Source organism: Panthera tigris, chromosome D1, assembly GCF_018350195.1.
Source record: "Panthera tigris isolate Pti1 chromosome D1, P.tigris_Pti1_mat1.1, whole genome shotgun sequence".
Classification (NCBI taxonomy): Eukaryota; Metazoa; Chordata; class Mammalia; order Carnivora; family Felidae; genus Panthera; species Panthera tigris.
Genome location: NC_056669.1, coordinates 67,241,338 through 67,259,366, shown reverse-complemented (window position 1 = coordinate 67,259,366; position 18,029 = coordinate 67,241,338). Strand labels below are relative to the sequence as shown.

Genomic DNA, 18,029 nt, shown 5'->3' with positions numbered 1-18,029 from the left:
GCTCTTTGATTCCATACCCCAGGATATCCCCACCTCTCTCTGATTGCTCCTAATTCCCTGTGGGCAATGCTTACCTCCCCTGGATGCTTAAGTGCACCCAGGCATCCACCCTTGGCCAACCACTCTCATTTTACTCCCTGGTGGTCCCATCTATTCCTGGGTCCTCCTACCATCTATCCATTGACGACTTCCTAACTAATACCTCTAGCCCTGACTTCTGCCTTTAGCTTCAGACCTGCAGCTGCACGTCGATCTCCTGGGTGCTCCCTCAGGCACTTTAGACTGGATCTGCCAAAAATGGAGAACATCTTTCCCCCCAAAGCTGCTCCTGTTCTCCCTCCCATTACAGTTGAGGATACCACCATCTTCCCAGATCTATGAGCTTGAAACACGTCTTCCTCTGATCCTCCTTTCCCTTAAGCCCCATTCCCAATCCATCACTGAACTCTTCTGTCCGTTCCTACCCACCTCACGTCTGAGTTCAGGCCTTGTCTTTTCCTGCACAAGAGCCCCTGGTTTCCCTGGCTCGAGACTTATCCCCCTCAAATCTATCCTCTGCACTACCCAAAGTTATCTTTAAAAAATAAAAATAAACACACACACACACACACACACACACACACACACACACACACACACACACAGTGGGGCGCCTGGGTGGCGCTCAGTCAGTTAGGTGTCTGACTTCGGTTCAGGTCATTATCTCACGGTTAATGGGTTGGAGCCTCACGTCGGGCTCTGTGCTGACAGCTCAGAGCCTGGAGCCTTCTTCGGATTCTGTGTCTCCCTCTCTCTACCCCTCCCCTACTTGTACTGTGTCTCTCTCTCGTGCTCAAAAATAATAAAACATTAAAAAATTTTTTTAAAACTCAGTGACCACATCATTGCCCTGCTTAAAATCTTGAACGGACTCTCACTGTGCACCAGATCAGGCATAAACCCCTCTGCCCACCTGTAACCCCCTGTCCCCACTCTGTATTATAGTTTCTGTAGACTGCAGGACAGTGAGAGCTCCAGAGTTTCCCATCTATTCCATGCTATTTCTTCTCTCTGTATGTTTGCTCATTTTGTCCTCTCTGCTTGGAACTCCCTACCCTCTGCCTCTCCCCCAGCATCCACCCTTACCGATTTCCCTCCATCCTAGTAGACTCAGTTCCAGTGACCCCTCCTCTAGAAAGTCAGCCTCAGCTAGAGAAAGTGCCCCCTTTGCATGTATGTCTGTGTCATTGCAGCACTATCCTGTGAAAGAATGTTCTATTGTGTAAAAGTCTCTCTCTCTCTCTCTCTCTCTCCCCCCCTCTCCCTCTCCCTCTCTCCCTCCCCCTGCCCCCAGGGGCTCTCAAATCTGGCTGAACATTAAAATCCCTTGTGTTCCAGCCCCAGAGATTATGACTTAATTGGTTTGGAAGGGGACCAGGGATCATTTTTTGGAAAGCTCTTCAGGGATTCTAATATCCATCCAGGCTGAGAGCCACTGCATTAGACCACAGGCTTCCTGGGGACAGATTGTATCCTTCATTTTTGTGTCACCATACCTAGCGCAAGCCAGGGCACATGATCAGAGCTCAGGAAAACCTTGCCGATGCTTATTAACAAATGGATCTGCTGGCAGTGTGTGTAATTCCTTTCTCCCTCGGTCAGTGGCTCCTAAAAGCAGATCTGCAGACCAGCTGATCAATTCTGGGTCTCATCCTCAGAGATTGTGATGAGTAGGTATGTAGTGGTCCCAGAACCTGTTCAGAGCTCTCTGGGTGCCGGTTTGGGGCTGCCAGATTTGAGTAATACTAGATTAACTAATCCTGCTAGTCTTTAATTCACCTTGAGTGTCACCTCCTCCAGGAAGCCTTCTCTGATTGCTCGCCTTTCCCTCCCCACCATCTTGGCTGCCCCACACAGTGAGATGGACTAAGGGCTCCTTCCTCTTCTGCTCTCCCTCAGCACCCTGTTTGCTTCTGTGCTTCACACTGTGTACAGAGTCTGTTTACTTGTCCGGGTCTTCCTTTCAAGCACAGTCTGTGCCTTCTTCCTCTTTGGATGCACAGTGCTTAGGACAGCACCTGGCATGTACTAAAGATGAGCTGAAGGGGCACCTGGGTGGCTCAGTCGGTTGAGCGTCCGACTTCAGCTCAGGTCATGACCTCACGGTCTGTGAGTTCGAGCCCCGCGTCAGGCTCTGTGCCGACAGCTCAGAGCCTGGAGCCTGCTTTGGATTCCGTGTCTCCCTCTCTCTCTGCCCCTCCCCCACTCATGCTCTGTTTCTGTCAAAAATAAACATTAAAAAATTTTTTTAAGATGAGCTGAAAAAGAGGGAGGAAGTGTGGATGCCACATGCCCCGCGTGCCTTCCCCAAGAGTTTTCCCGGCTGCCCTTGCTGTGGTGCTATATCAAGACCTTCTGCTCAACCACAGCACATCTGCTACCTGTTTACTTAACCTTTTGCCTCCAGCATCCCAGCTGCAGGTAGAGAGTCAGACCCCACAACCCTGCCCAGTGGCTGCCTTGAAAATTAAATAAGTTCATGTACATAAAGGCTCTGATGGGTGCTCGGCAAGTAGAAAAAGCACCAGATCAGTCTTACCTCTCGGTGTGGGTGGTCTTGCCTCTGCCTTCTGCATTCCCACCCCAGCTTTCAAATGCCCTTGCAGGGCATTTATCCTGCCCAGTCACCTTCTATGCCAAGTCCTCCCCCTGCCGTGCACCAGCCAGGTCCGCCAGCTCTATGACCTGCTTCCTTTCCACGTTCAGTCCCAAGCTTTGGGATGGCCAGAGGAGCTGCCAGCTCTGGCATCCTTTCTACTGATTGAAAATCAGTTTGTTTATCAACACACAGGAAGTCAGCCTGCAGCAAAGCATCAACATTCTCTTACACCAGGTTCAGGAACTCTAGCCACCGCCCCCCCACCCCCACCCCCACCCCCACCCCACTGCCTTCTCTTGCCCAAAGACAGGTTGAGTGCCAGGGATGACTCACCATGGTGCACAAGTGATGGCCCTTCTCTAGGTTTGGCTACAAGATGTTGTGTATGTGGCTGCACACACGGGCGGGAATACTGGCCAGCTTTTTGTGTGGCTGGGTGTATTTGTTTCCAAGGGCCACCATCACAAATTACCACAAATTGAGTGGCTTTAAACAACAGAAATTACTCTCTTGCAATTCTGGAGGCCAGAAGCCCCAAATCAAGGTGACGACAGTGCTGTGCTCCCTCCAAAAGCTCTAGGGGAGGATACTTCGTCTTCTCCAGCTTTTGGTGGTTCCTGGCATATTCCTCGTCTCGTAAATGCACCACTCCAGTCTCTCCCTCTGTTTCTATGACTCTGTGTGTTCATAAGAGATAGGGGGGTGGCATTGAAGATACTGGCCATTGCATTTAGAGCTTACCCTAAATCCAGAATGATTTCATCTGCAGATCTCTAATGAATTCTGTCTGCAATGATCCTATTGCCAAATAAGATCACATTTGGAGGTTCTGGGTAGACACAAATTTTACAGGGGACTCTATTCAATCCACTAAGTATTTGGCAAAGGGGGTGATACATTTATTGTTTTCTAATAATAAGGGTCAAGGTGACCTTCTCTGAGAAAGTTTGCTTATTTCACAATTTCTTCCCCCAATCTGAAAACAGTTTGATGCATTTTACAGTAAATACACTGTACAGACGTCCTGAACCATTAAAATGGAAAGACAGAAGTCAACTAACAAATAGGAAGGGGAAAGGGGCATGATATCCAGAAATATAAGCAGAGCAAAGCTCCGATTCTTGAATCTTCTAGAAGTAGAAATGAGCCTCTGATGGGTATTTCTCCCACCTTCGATTAGATAAGGAGAGAGACCAACTTTCCCTTGATCCTGAATGTAAAAAGAAAGTTTTCCTGTGGGAACCCAGAATTTTAGGAAAGCACGGGGGCCTTCTAGAGACAAATTCTTCCAGTGGCTCCCCGTAAATGCTGAGACACAGTGTTAATTTGTCATATAAAGGCGATGATAGCATGAAGGGGAAGGCCTAGGTCCTAGCAAATACCTTTGTGATATCAGGATAAGGGGCAGAGAAGTTTAAAGAGCTAATACTTAACAGATCCCTTGGGGTGGGGCTGGGGCTGGGGCTGGGGTGAGTGGCAGGTTACATTTATTGCCAGCTTTTATCTATAATACTTCATAAATATTTTCTCAACCTAGTTTTCATCAATACAGTCCAGGCTCAGCGGTAGGTCTGGGGCACAGAGATTAGTCTAACATGTTTCCTGGATCCAGCAGAGAAAGGCCAAGTAGCAGTTGCTGGAAAGTTCTCGGGGCAGGAGCCGAGGAATAGACAAATTATAGATGAGGTCATCTAGAAGTACTCAGAAGACATTGCCCCTTAGCAGTCTAGAACTTAAACTTCAGGCTGTAGTAGGTTCACATTTTTATGTTACCTAAATTCTGGTGGGAAAAATAAATGTATTTCTTCTGTATCTACACTCTCTTGTTACTCAGGCCTCCATGGTCGAATACCAAATACTTGTCCTGATCACGTGCAGATTTGTGCAGCGGCCATCTTTGTGATTTTTCTCAGACATTAACTCAAACTCTGTTCATTTCATGATCTTCCCAACCCCAGTAACTTGATCCCCAGAGCTGTTGCTAGAAGCAGGAGGTTCACACAGCCAGCACACAAGTACCAGTGCCAGTAGGAGAGAGCTGTTATTTCCCTGTCTTCCTCTCTCCCTACTCTGGGCTTACGAAATACCACGTGCCCGCTCTGGTCCCTGGCTCCGTGGTGTCATCCTCTGAGATGTCACGGAGTCTCCACCTGATCCCCAGCTAGAGAGACTCCTCACCATCTTCTGCTGTGACATCAACTCTTTCTCAGCTGATTCTGTGCCCTGTTCCATGGCTGGTGTTCAGGCCCAGGGACTCAGTGTTCTCCCCTTTGCTCTGAGACCGCAAGGAATATGGGGGCCTCTCTCTCTCTAAATCAAGGACACATCCATGTCTCCATTACCTCTTCTTGCCTGCTATACCTTGATGGCTCAGAGGCCACCACTCTGATATACCTGGGAAGTGAGAGACACAACTACTCTCTACACTAAGACCCCCAAGCTAGGAGAGGGTCTGCTTCTCCCACAAGGACCTGGTCTTAGGAGGCAGAGGACAGGCTCTTCTAGATGCATAGCATAGGTTAAAAATGCAAACTCCCGACCTGGGTTGATTGGGTGCAACTCTCAGCTCCCCCATTTATCAGCTGTAGGACTTTGGGCAAGAGGTCACTGAACCTCTCTTTGTCTCAACTCATCTATAAAACAGTGCTACCCTATAGGTTTAAGTGGGCCACTGTACATGCATATAAACTTCTGTGCAGGTTTCATGCAGGACAGAACCTACCACATTGCGAGCATTACAGAAGGCTTTTCTGCCGCAGTTATTAGGAATAGTATTTGAATTAGTACTATTCCACCTTCCACTTTTTCCCTCCCTCCCTCTTTCCCCCCACAGCTCAGAACTTCTCATCTTCTAGCATGAGGTAGAAAAAACTGTACTCCAACTGTGTGCTCCAGCTCCTTCCACCTACACCTAGACCACAGGTTTTTTTGTTCCATTTATTTTTTTATTTTTTTTTAACGTTTATTTATTTTTGAGAGAGACAGAGAGAGAGAGAGAGAGAGAGACTGAGCATGAGCGGGGGAAGGGCACAGAGAGAGGGAAACACAGAGTCCGAAGCAGGCTCCAGGCTCTGAGCTGTCAGCACAGAGCCCGACATGGAGCTCGAACCCACAAGCCTTGAGATCATGACCTGAGCTGAAGTCAGACACTTAACCGACTGCGCCACTCAGGCGCCCCTTGTTCTATTTATTTTCAAAGGCTTTTGGTGACAGTCCCCATCAGTGCTGACCTCACATTTCAGTGCCCACATGGGGCAGTCATGGGGCTAAGGACATGTGGGGAAATGAAGGAGTTAATGTCCCACATCCTCCCTTCACTAGGCAGTCTCCAGGAACGTTGGCTGGGAGGTCTGGGGAGAAGCCATGTCCTGGTGGTGGCTGTATCTCTGCATTTGCACACCCACGCAGGACTCTGGAATCGACATTGGGGACATCACCGCAAGGAAGGCCCTGAGAAAACAGCTGCAGTGCAAGACCTTCCGATGGTACCTGGTCAGCGTGTACCCGGAGATGAGGATGTACTCGGACATCATTGCCTATGGAGTGGTAAGGACCTGCCCTTGGGGTTCACTCAGACACAGAGAGCAAGGCCAGAGAGAGGTATAGAGTCAGGGGAGAGCCTGACTCCACGGGACCTCTGGTAGACCAGCGGGCAAAAGGCAGCTTTTGGTTTCATAGACAGAACCTCTCTGTTCCCTTGAGATGTGCTTAGTCTCTTCTCCTCTGGAGCCTCAAGCAATTTAGCTCTAGCCTCAAACCTGCATGTGCTACTTAATAAAACAAAACCCTGCAGTTAGGTTAAGATTGCGAGGTAACATACCAATCACCCACTGTTCCCCAAGCAACGGGTACCTGAGGTTCTAGTGACCAGCCTGTATGCCTCCCCCACTGAAGGGGCTTATGCTTTCCACTCACACGCACAGCCTCTAGGAAAGGAGTTCTGGAACACAACCTTCTTGAGTTCACTGTATTTGGGGGGAAGTGCCAACCCCCTGTTGTTTGGCACAGAGCAGTTACCCTTATGGAGGGCAGAGCACAGGGTTTGGATGCAGACAGATGTGGTTCGGATCCAAACCAATCTTGACCAAGCTGCTTCTCAGTCAAGTGTCTTAACATCTATGGGCCTCAGTTTCTCCCTATGTTAAATGGGGCAAAATAATGCTGTACTCCTAGAATAGAAAAATGTCTCAGCTATATAAATATATATCCTGACGACTTGTATTTTCTAAGGTTAAAATACTTTTAATATGGTAAATTCTACCATTATCCCAATGTTCCCAGGACGATTCAACTCTTAAAGTATTTCCAATGATACCTGATTGATTTTTTTGATATCTCATCTGGTCTTTGATTCCTGAACACATAGAGCTTTTCTGCTGACAGCTTATAAGCCCCCAAAACTACATAGATTTCTCACCACCTTGTTCCGGGTGGGGGGTGACAAAAAGGCAAAGTGACCTTCCCATGTTCACATAGGTCATTAACACAGAACTGAGTCTAAAACATCATCTTTTTTTCTTAATTTTTTTTAATCTTTATTTTGAGACAGACAGAGTGTGATCAGGGGAGGAGCCAAGAGAGGGGGAGACACAGAATCAAACGCAGGCTCCAGGCCCTGAGCTGTCAGCACAGACCCCAAAGCAGGGCTTGAACTCACGAACGGTGAGATCATGGCTTGAGCCGAAGTCGGATGCTTAACCAACTGAGCCACCCAGGCACCCCCTAAAACATCAGCTTCTGATAGCATTCTGCTCCCTCTCTTTGGAGAGAATCCCTGCAGACCTTTTTGATATTCTAGGATGAAACTCAGAAGAAGAACTGTGACCTCCCCTCCGATAAGCTGTGGTCAAAACTGAGTTGAAGGCCTGCCTCAGCAGGAATATAATGGGCATAGCATCTGCTTGGGTTGGGGTGAGAGGAAAATGCTCACTGAGGATGGGCCTCCATGTTCTCAGTGGGCCTCCCAACTCTGACATCCTAGGATGCTATAAGACACAGAGCCAGGATCCCAGGAATCCTGTCCCCCAATCAGACTTTTGTTGTCCAGCAGACCAACCTATAGGAGGGAGTCAGATCCTCCCACAAGAGTTTCCATGGCATGGTTGACATGTCCTGAGGAAATCACTCAGTGGCCCCTTGTGTCTCCATTTCTCAGGCTGGTGTAATTTGGGTGCCAGAAAACTTCTCACCTGAAGCTTCACATCCTCTTGTTCCCATGGAAACACACCAGACTGTGAAGTACCTATCAACCCCATCTATCTCCCTAGGGCCATATTGAGGACACAGCTGTTACTGGTCCCCCTGCACTCTGCCCATAGCAAGTTGTATATGATGCTTGGCCATGGTTTGACCCAATCCAAAAAGGAGGGTTATGCTACTGTGGCTCTGGAGAAACTATTGGCCCCAAACCCCTGTGAGCTAGGGCCAGCTTCTGGATTCATGTTCTCACCAAGCTGTCAGCTATAGCTGAACAGTATCAGCCAAACAGTATTAACTACAGTGGGAAAGCAACAGTGGAGGTTTGTGTATACGGCCATTGCAGTACTGGGCCTTACCAAAAGCATTCTTGTCTTCCAAGCAAAAGGGTCTCATCTTAATGAAATGTACAGCAGAATTACCATGTAGCCCTCACCACCACACCCAGAAACCTTTCGTTGATCAAATAGTAAGTGGCATATACAGGGGTGAGATCTGGATCTGAGTCCTTAGTTAGAGCTGCTTTTACTCTGGTGTGCTGAAAAACCATTCTCTCATCATCCCAAAGGACTAAGCAGTGCTAACCATCCCTGGGGCTAGCAGAGTCTCTGACCCCCACCCCCACATGTTCATCTGCCAGCCCCTGCTCAGGGAGCCCAGCCAGCCTCCCCTCCCTTCTGGCTCCTCCACAGCCTGGGCTCTGACAGAATAGAGACACGCTGGCTTGTCAAGGAGCATAATTAACTCTTAATGGGGGCAACAGGGTGAAGATGGGCAAAGCAGGATGCAGCCACAAGAGGATTTGCTGAGGCTGAATCATTCTTCCTGGTGATTATTTTTATTCTGAAATGCAGAGACCAGATGTCTTCTTGGGGGTAAAGCTTCTTCTTACTTTTTCCATGCTAACTTACGCCAAACTACATTGCTCAGGTCAAATAACCTCCTGGAACTCTCAGTGGGGCCTGGGTCAAGTCTATAACACAGCCCATTAATCCACTCACAGGTCCCATTAATGACTGCCACAGGCAGAAGGGCCTCTGGGCCCCATAGTGTGGGAATGGGTTTCCCCCGGAGGGTGGAGCTCCACGTCCAAGAGGCAGGGTCTTTGGATTCATCCCAGCTCTAGTGTGGACAGCGAAGATGGAATCTGGAAACAGACACACCCAGCTTCCAAACGTTAGCTTTGCCACTTACTCTGTGTGATCTTGGCAGGTTATAAAACCTTAAAAGTTATAGTTACACCATCTGAGGGGGCAGTTTTCAGTCTCAGGATTGTCGCCAGCTGCACGAGGGAAAGAACTTTACACTTGTCCACCTGCCAGTGTTGTTCATTTGGGAATGCCATCCATTTGTTCATTTTCTTCACTAATTCATTCATTCCACATGGATTTACTGTCTGCTATGGGCCAGGAGTGGCCTGTGTCACAGACCATGAGAAAGACATAGCCCCAGCCTGCTCAGACAGGGGAGAAAGGCACGTGAAGAAGCAGTAAGAACACAGCACACCAAGTGCTACAGTAAGAGAAATGGAGATGATGATGAAGCATAGGGCCATGGCCTTACACCCAGATGTGGGTCAGGAAACACTTCCAGAGCAACAGAGAAGCTGAGAGCAGAAGGAAGAAGAGGACTTCGTCTGACAAAATGAAGGCAAAAGTAGAGGTGACACGGGGAAGGGCCCATGCAATGGAAATGGCATCACAGATGACGAGGTGAGGCAGAACTTCCTATGCCACTGTTCCTCACCCTTAAAAGAGATCATATTACCTGGCTGCATTGCTCTGAGGATTAGGGGAGATAACACATGGAAAGCACTTCACATGGTAGCTGGCACATAAATGCAGCCATAAAAGCTAGTTTCCCTGAATGGCTCTCAGGAAGGTTATAGCCGTAATAATAGTAGCTAACAATTATTGCACATTTGCTATTTACCAGGCTCCATGCTATGTACTCATAGGTAGTGTCTCATTTAACCCTCATAACAACCCTGTGAGGTAGGCACTATTATTATCCCTATTTTAGAGAGGAGAAAACAGACAAGAAGGAGTAAATGTTCTTTGTCCAAGACCACACAGCTGGAGCCAGGATTCCATCCCAGCCTGTCTCTCCCAACAGCATCAACAGACCACCTGCTTAATGGGGGAGGAAGGACACAGAGCTGGGGGCACTTTATCAAAAGCCACCACCTACCTCCTCACCCAGGGGATGGCTTTGAGAACCTAGCAGAAAGCCAAGTCTGACATCAGGGCTCCATGGACCTTTTGCTTTTGCTTTGCGACAGCTGTTAGCGGGTCTCACTAATGGATTACAGTTCTCAGCTTTAGATGTGACACCCACCTCTCTGTAGGCTGTGGGAGAAGTCCAGAGAGTGTTTATGTATGCTGCCTCACACAGGCAAGCCAAATAGTTCTTTTATAAATGAGGATTTGCTACATAGATGTTTCTGGAGCCTCTGCCTAGGGAGCTGGCACACATTTATATTTCTTCAGAACTTCCAAACTGCAAGTTTGGGATTGAGATGCCTTTGCCTGGTAGAGGAGAAGAAGCTCAAGAGAAAAGAATTTGACTCTGTTCCTTGTCCCCTGTCAAGAACAGGGGATTCACAGAGCACACACGTGCCTCTGGTTGTTGCATTTTGCACCCCTAATTGGGTCCATTGCCTTCCTGCCACAAGTTGTCAAGACCATGAAAGCTCAGCCGCCATCAGTCTCTGGCCTCCTTGGCTAGATGCCCCACCTGTGTGGTCCATTGCCCTGGTCTTCCCTGAATTCCAACATCCCTCTTCTGTTCTAAGCAGAGTGCTTCGGTTGCTAACAAGAGCTATATATCAGCTAGCTCAAGTTGAGGTGGCTAACGATACCACAAACTCTAATGGGCACAGGAAGTAAAGTGCAACTGGACATGGGCACCCGAGCCCAGAAGCCACTAAAGCCATAGCAGGGGCAGAACTTCTCTAATCCTGTCTCATGCTTCATTTCTTCCTTGGCCACATTGGATCTCTCAGCTTACATATGGCCCGATAGATCCCCCATGCCCAATCTAAATGGCTTCACAATTCTTGTGGCCACCACCCATTGACCACACTGACTCTCTCATCTAGAGTTCTAGGACAGAGTAAGAGGATGATGAGATGGTTACATTCCAGAAGGAGAAGGATGGAGAATAGAGAAAGAAATAGAATTATTAACTCATTCTAAACTGCATGTTGGTGCCCACCATGGTCTACTCAGCTATAGCTGGTGAGCAGGGCCATGTGGACCATAACCTGTCCTCTCCAGGGACTGGAAGTAGACATATGCCAGAAAGGAACATTGAATATTGGATTTCTTACCAGACATGGTAAGACACTGGTCCATGGTACCCAGGCACTGGTTCTATTGATTGCTATGTGCCTGTAGGTGAGGATAAGAGATACCTCTCTCTTCCCCTACTCCCATCCTGGACCCCTTATCCACCTGTCTGACCTCCACTCTGGAGATTTATCATCTGGGCACCACAGGAGCCAAGCCAGCCCCTGTTGGATCTGCAGGAGGCAGAAAGGACCCAGAGAACATCTCAGGCCTGAAGGCAGCTAACATATTGCCCACTTTGCCCAACCTTCCAGAGCAAAGACTTCTAACCAAGGACTATTGAAAGCCGTGGTGCCACCCCTATGGGAATAGACAGGGTAAAGAACCTGGCACCATCTTGTGCATGTGCATGTGTGAATATCTTTTATTTCTACCTGGACTGTCACATTTTAACAACACAAAAATGCTTCTCCTTCACAGGAGGCTGGTTTTCCCTCAGCACCTTCATGCAAGGCAAAAGCTGGTGGTTATTGCTCTCCACAGTATTCAAGGGGCCGTGGGGCAATTATGGACATGGGACTTGTCTCAGTGGAATGCTGGCTTCTCCTGACTTAATGCATATGTTTCTCTGTTCCTTTCTCCTTGGTGTGGCTACCTTTCCTCTGGTGTCCAGCTGCAGAACTCTCTGAAGACCGATTTGTGTCTTGATCAGGGTCCAGACACAGAGAACGTTCCCATCGTGTACATCTGCCATGGGATGACACCACAGGTGAGTTCCCGGAGAGAGGCTCTTGTTGGGGGTGTACACATGTATGTCCAGTGTGGAGAAGGATAGCTAAAGTCATGTTGTGGCTACTGTAGGCCCAGAGGCTTCCAGGGCTCTTCAATAAGAGTATGCTCATGAGTAGAAGAGGAGAGTCATGCCTGCCTTGCCTGGAAGGAGGTGGGGGGAGCAGATGCTAGGATGCCTGGATCCCCTGGGGTGGGGAGCAAGGAAAGGGATAAATTTCTAAAGAGGAACGCCTGCCTTATTGGGGAAACTATGGGTAAATCTCAGTCCTCGCTTTGGCAGCCATGCCCTTCCCTAGCAGGCGGGAACCCAAGGTCCCCCCAAGCTCCCTGACATCTCAGAATCCCTTCACAGTGCCATTTCATGGCGTCTGGGCTCTGCCCTTTAGTAGATCACAGCTGGAGCCAAGATCTATAGCCAGGAGAACTTTTCTAGCTCTTAGGACTTTCTCCTGGTGGAGAATGAGGGGAAGCTACCAGGGAAATAATTTATCCTAGGAAAAATTAGCCAGTCATAGCCTAGGCTCCAGATATCCAAAGAGGGTGCTAAAACACAGGCAAGAGAAATGGCTTATTCAATAGAGTACAACGGACAGCCATTTTTCCACGGATGCCACAGACTGACCTGTTCTGACACTTTCAGAGTTTACTTATCTTACCTCCAGAAGGGCACGATTCTTTTTTAAAAGATGGTATAGAAGATGTGTATATTTGTGCAATTATAACTGAGTGTTTAAAAGAGTGGTTACCCACCTAAACATACAACTGAAGGCTATCACGATGTGTGTGTGCTGAGACTTACAGCAACTGTCCACTGTGACCTCCACCCGCTCGTCCTTTATGGGGGCCAAGCTGCTGTGACATCACTGACTGGTCAGTTGTAGGTCAGCAGATCACACTCTCCCCACACCACACAGTATAGCAGCTCATTCCTCATTCTTACAATGCTGCGATATTTTTCACAGATCACTATTTTTATGTAAACTTTTTATTGACGCACAACATACGTACAGAAAGTAGCCAATTGTAAGTGTACAGATTAGCGAGTTTTCAGAGCAAATGCACCAACATAACCAGTCCCTAGATTAAAAAAAAAAAAAAAAGAGCATTATTACCTGATTCTGAATTTTATATAAATAGGATCCTAGGGTGTATGCTTTCTCATGTTGGCTTCTGTCTTTCCTCATATTTGTAAAGTTCCTCCATGCTGCTACATGTAGCTGTAATTTTCATTACTGTGTAATTTTCCATTTTATGAATATACAGTATTGCCTATATATCTATGGCTGATGGACACCTGGGAAATTGCCAGTTTGAGAGTATCATGAATACTGCTGCTATGAACATCCTTGTTCATGTCTTTTGGTGCACATTTGGACTCATTTCTTTTGGATTTATACCTGAGTCAAATCACTGAATCATAGGGTTGATGTGTGTTTACTTTTAGCAGACAATGGCTGCATTTGTCAGCTGGGGCTGCTGTAACAAAATGTCACAGGAATTTATTTTCTCACAGTTCTGGTGGCTGGGAAGTTCAAGATCAAAGTGCTGGCTGATGTGGTTTCTGGTGAGGGCTCTTTCTGACTTGCTGATGGTTACCTTCTCTGTGTCCTCACACAGCAGGAAGAGAAAGAATGAGAGAGCTCTGGTGTCTCTTCTTGAAGGGACACTAATCCCATTAGATCAGGGCTTGACTCTTATGACCCCATTTAACCTCAAAGATTTGGAAAATTCTCATCCTGTCCATATGGCATGTTCTGAAGAGAACTCTGAGTGTGACTGAACAACTGTTTGATTAAGAGATCATGGTAGGACTCGTGGACTCAATCGGCCATCACAGCAGCAGAAGCCATAAATAGAGATGAGCTTATACCAGCAGAGACACTGGAAGCCTCCACTGAAGAGAGGACAGAATGAAGGCAGGCTGATGGGTTTCTTAGATTTTACAAGGCAGGAGCATAGAGCTGTTCAGCTGTGAACATGCACTATTCCTCAAGAGAAGAAAGATGCTGAAGGCCAGACCCACCAACAAACCCAGGGGCAAGGCTGTCACCTCAAAGGGCAGGCCTACCTCTCTGGTTTCAGTGGTCCAGGATGATCCCTCCCAGGACCTCAGGGGTAGGGTTAAAGCAATGAGTGGCTTGGGCAGGGCCACCTCAGAGGGCCAAAGGGTCAGGCAACTCCACAGAGCCATAGGGTGATGCCACCCCAGTGGGCCTAGAGGGAAGGGCATCAAGACAAAGGGGATTGTTCTCAAGCCTTGAGATTAAATGGAATTAGCCTTGCTGGGTTTTGGACTCATTTGGGATCCATCACCTCTTCCTTCCAATTTCCCCCTTCTGGAACACACTTGTCTAACTGGTGTTTGCCCAGCCACCGTATTTTAGAAGCACATAACTTCTCTGATATCACAGTTTCTCAGCTGGAGAGAACTTTGCCTTGGAATAAATCACACTTTGAGCCTCATGCCCATCTGATTTTGATGATACTTTGATGACATTTGGACTCTAGAGTTGATGCTGGAATGACTTAAGATTTCAGGGGCTGTTGGGATGAAACAAATGCATTGTGCTTGGGAGAAGGAAATGAACTTGGGGGGGGGCAGGGGAAGAATGCTATGGACTGAATTGTGTCACCCCCAAATTCATATGTTGAAGCACTAACCCTGACTGTATTTGGAGCAAGGAAGTAATTAAGGTTAAATAAGGTTATAAAGGTAGATCCCTGATCTTATAGAATTAGTGTCCTTGTAAGAAGAGACACTACAAAGTTTCTCTCTCTCTCTCTCTCTCTCTCCATCTTTCTGTCTCTGCCATGTGACAACACAGCAAGAAGGTGGTTAGCAAGCTAGCAAGGGAGCTCTCCCTGGAACCTGAAGGCACCAGCACTTAGATCTTGGACTTCCCAGCCTTCAAAACTGTGGGAAAATGACTTTCTGTTATTTAAGCCACCCAGCCTGTGATACTTTGTGGTGGCAACCCAAGCCAACCCAATATACTGTCAAACAGATTTCCAAATTAAGTAGTTCAATTTTCACTCGTGCCAACCACATGTTATCTAGTTGTTCCACATCCTTGCCAACACTTGGTATTACCTGTCTTTTTAAATTATAGACATTGTGGCAGGTGTATAGTATCACACCATGGTTTTAATTTGCATTTCTCTGATCATTAATGCAGTTGGACACTGGAGTTTTCAGCTCAGAAATTCCCCAGGTTATTCTGGAGTATGGGCCAACGTGGCCAGGTCACAAGTAGTTTTGTCTTTTTGCCAATTCCTTGTCTGCTTTTTAATACATGCAGTCCAGGAGACAATGAAGGGACTTGCTTTTAACAAGTCTAGGTGGAAATCTGCAGGATTGTTGCTTATCTGGATCATTGGACAAATGTTGAGTGTTTTCTCTGTGGGATAGCAGATGTCAGTTTGGGCAAAGGCTGCCAGTCTACTAGCTGCTGCTGGTTCAATATAGGGCAGTCTGTGTTGTGGCTGAGAGCATGGATTATGGAATCAGGTCATCTGGAATCAAAAATCAGCTTCAATGCTCTCTAGTTGTCACATTTTTAAATGGGCAAGTTTTTAAAGGTGGGCCTATTGTATTTTTGTAAAATATGGATTCATAGTGGTATATACCATCAAGGTTGTTGTAAAGATTTAATACATATAAAGTATTTAAAATAGTGCCTGGTAGGGGCGCCTGGATGGCTCAGTCGGTTGGGCAGCCGACTACAGTTCAGGTCATGATCTCACGGTCTGTGAGTTCGAGCACCTCATTGGGCTCTGTGCTGGGAGCTCAGAGCCTGGAGTCTGCTTCAGATTGTGTCTGTCTGTCTCCCCCTCTCTCCCTCTCTCAAAGATAATAAACATTAAAAAATGTTTTAAATAGCGCATGGTATATAGTAAGCACTCAATATTAGATGTTAATGTTGCGATAGTGCTATACTATTACTATTGCTTTTTCTTATTAAGCCTTGCTCAGTATAAATACCTTCAAGATTCTAACTCCAGCCCACACTGGACTGACTTTCCTTGATCTCATGGGCCATGTGCTATGGATTCCTGCCCTGGTCAAAGCCTACCCCTAGACTAATGGAGCATTACTGAGTTTCTGTGGCAGCAAAAATACAGTGGAATAATGGAAAGGGGGGCTTCGGGAATCCTGAGTTCCAGGCTTGGTCTTGCCACACATTTGTAATGTCACCTTAACCCTCTCTGAGCCTTTGTTTTATCCTTTTATTGAGATATGATTGTACACTAAAGTACATATATCTGAAGTGTTCAGTGAATTTCCATATTTTCAGGCAACCACGTAGGCAGCATCCAGATTGAGCCTGTCATCCCACTGGGCTTTCCTCATTCCTCCTCTTGGTCAATCCTCTACACCCAAAGGTAATGGCGATTCTGATCCCTAGCACCACTGATTCATCTCATCTGGGCCTGTCTTCTTCTGCGCAAATGAGGAAGCTGTGCTGGCCAGCTGTAGGCCCAGCTCTACCTACTTACCTTCAATTCCTTCGTTCTGAAATTTAGTTGGCCTGAGAAGCTGTGAGTTTGTGCTGGGCTTGCCAGGAAGGCTGGGAGCTGCCTTCCCTCGGTGCTTTATGAATCAACTCCTTCATGGAGATATGCAGCAAGTCTTAAAGACTTGGGTCCCCCTCCCCATTCCTGTACTAGGCTGTACAGGGAGCACAGGGTCCCAGTTGCCTTCTCCCCGCCAGGCCCACAGAAGAGGTGCACAGTTGTTAGGGCCCAGAGATAAGGAGGCTCGAGACTAACCTCAGATCAAACACATTTCCCAGAACAGGGTGGTAGGTAACCTGCCATGGCAGGAGTTTGTTGAGTCTGGCCTGCCCTGTGGCCCAAGAGGATGGGGTCATCCTGGAGATGGGCTATGTGTCCTTGGTAGAGTTCCTCCATCCACCAGACATAGAAGCAGGTGCACAGGATAAGCAGTGGGTGATAAGGCAGGGCTTCTGACTGGCAAGCCTTCCCAAAGGTATCCACTAGCCCTTAAAAACTTCACTGGCTCCTGGGGGGTGGGGCGAGGTGGGTTGGATGGGGAGGAGCAAAGGAGAGGCTTAGGGCTATCACCTTAGTATGTGGTCAGGGTACACCTCATGAGGGGACTTTGGACAAATATAGAGCCTGAATCTCTTAGACTTGGTCCAAATCAGACCCTTGATATGTATTTCCAGGAACCCCCCCCCCCCCCCCGCCCACTGACAGCTCTTGGAAAAATCTCTTGTTACCATGGCCACAGAGGCCACAGAGACCAGGGAAGTTCACTTATGCACAGATGAGACTGCCACATACAACTGTGCAGGTGGTACACTGCACAACTCCAGGGGAGGGACGTGGCACCTCACATTGTTGTCTGGGGAGTAGAGATCAGCCCAAAGTTACAGTCTTTCTAGACTCTGCTAGGAGTTCCTTCCTTGATAGGAAGCTTGAAAATGCTGAAAAGCAAACAATGAGGCAATATATAGTGGTCAAGAACCAGACCGTCTGGGTTCAAATCCCAGTCAGACCACTTACCAATTGGGTTCCTTGAATAGGTGTCAAAGTTTCCTTGTGCCTCAATTTTCTCACCTATAGATAGAATAGATATTATAGCAGTACCTACCTTCAGGGTTATTATAAGAATTAAATCAACCAATGCACATAAAGCACTGAGACAACAAACCTGGTACACAGTCATTGCTTACTAGATATTGGCTCTTATTATTACAAGATTGGTAAAGAAACTCAAGACTGTCCTTGAGAACGGGAATTGTTTAGCCTGGAGAGGAACAGATCTAAGAGAGACATGAAAGTGTCCAAAATTATAAAAGGCACATATTTTTGGCTGAGTATACAGAAACTCTTCCCAGTCATTGGCTCTGATGATACTGTGACCTCTCCATCATCAGAAGTGTCCAAGTCAACTCTGGTGGACTCCAGGGGCATTACGAAAGGTTCCTATATCATGTAGGTGCTTAAGCTAAGAAATCCCTAAGGGCACTCCCACCCTAGAATTGTATGACCTTTTAATTCATTACATTTTTTTTCTTCTGAAATCAGTGAGAGTCCAACATGTACCAGGTCATGTTCTTGGCCCTGGGAAACAGTCATGAGCCAGA

The 18,029-nt window shown here is 47.3% G+C and overlaps 1 protein-coding gene across 1 annotated transcript in view; it reads left to right on the top strand.

Annotated features, from left to right (window-relative positions):
- GALNT18 (polypeptide N-acetylgalactosaminyltransferase 18) overlaps positions 1-18,029 on the top strand; it is a 352,446-nt gene that overhangs the window by 292,726 nt on the left and 41,691 nt on the right. Inside the window, exons 8-9 of the mRNA XM_042957905.1 lie at positions 6,047-6,184; positions 11,798-11,893. Coding sequence (XP_042813839.1) covers positions 6,047-6,184; positions 11,798-11,893 — 234 coding nt within the window. The remainder of the gene's footprint in view (positions 1-6,046; positions 6,185-11,797; positions 11,894-18,029) is intronic.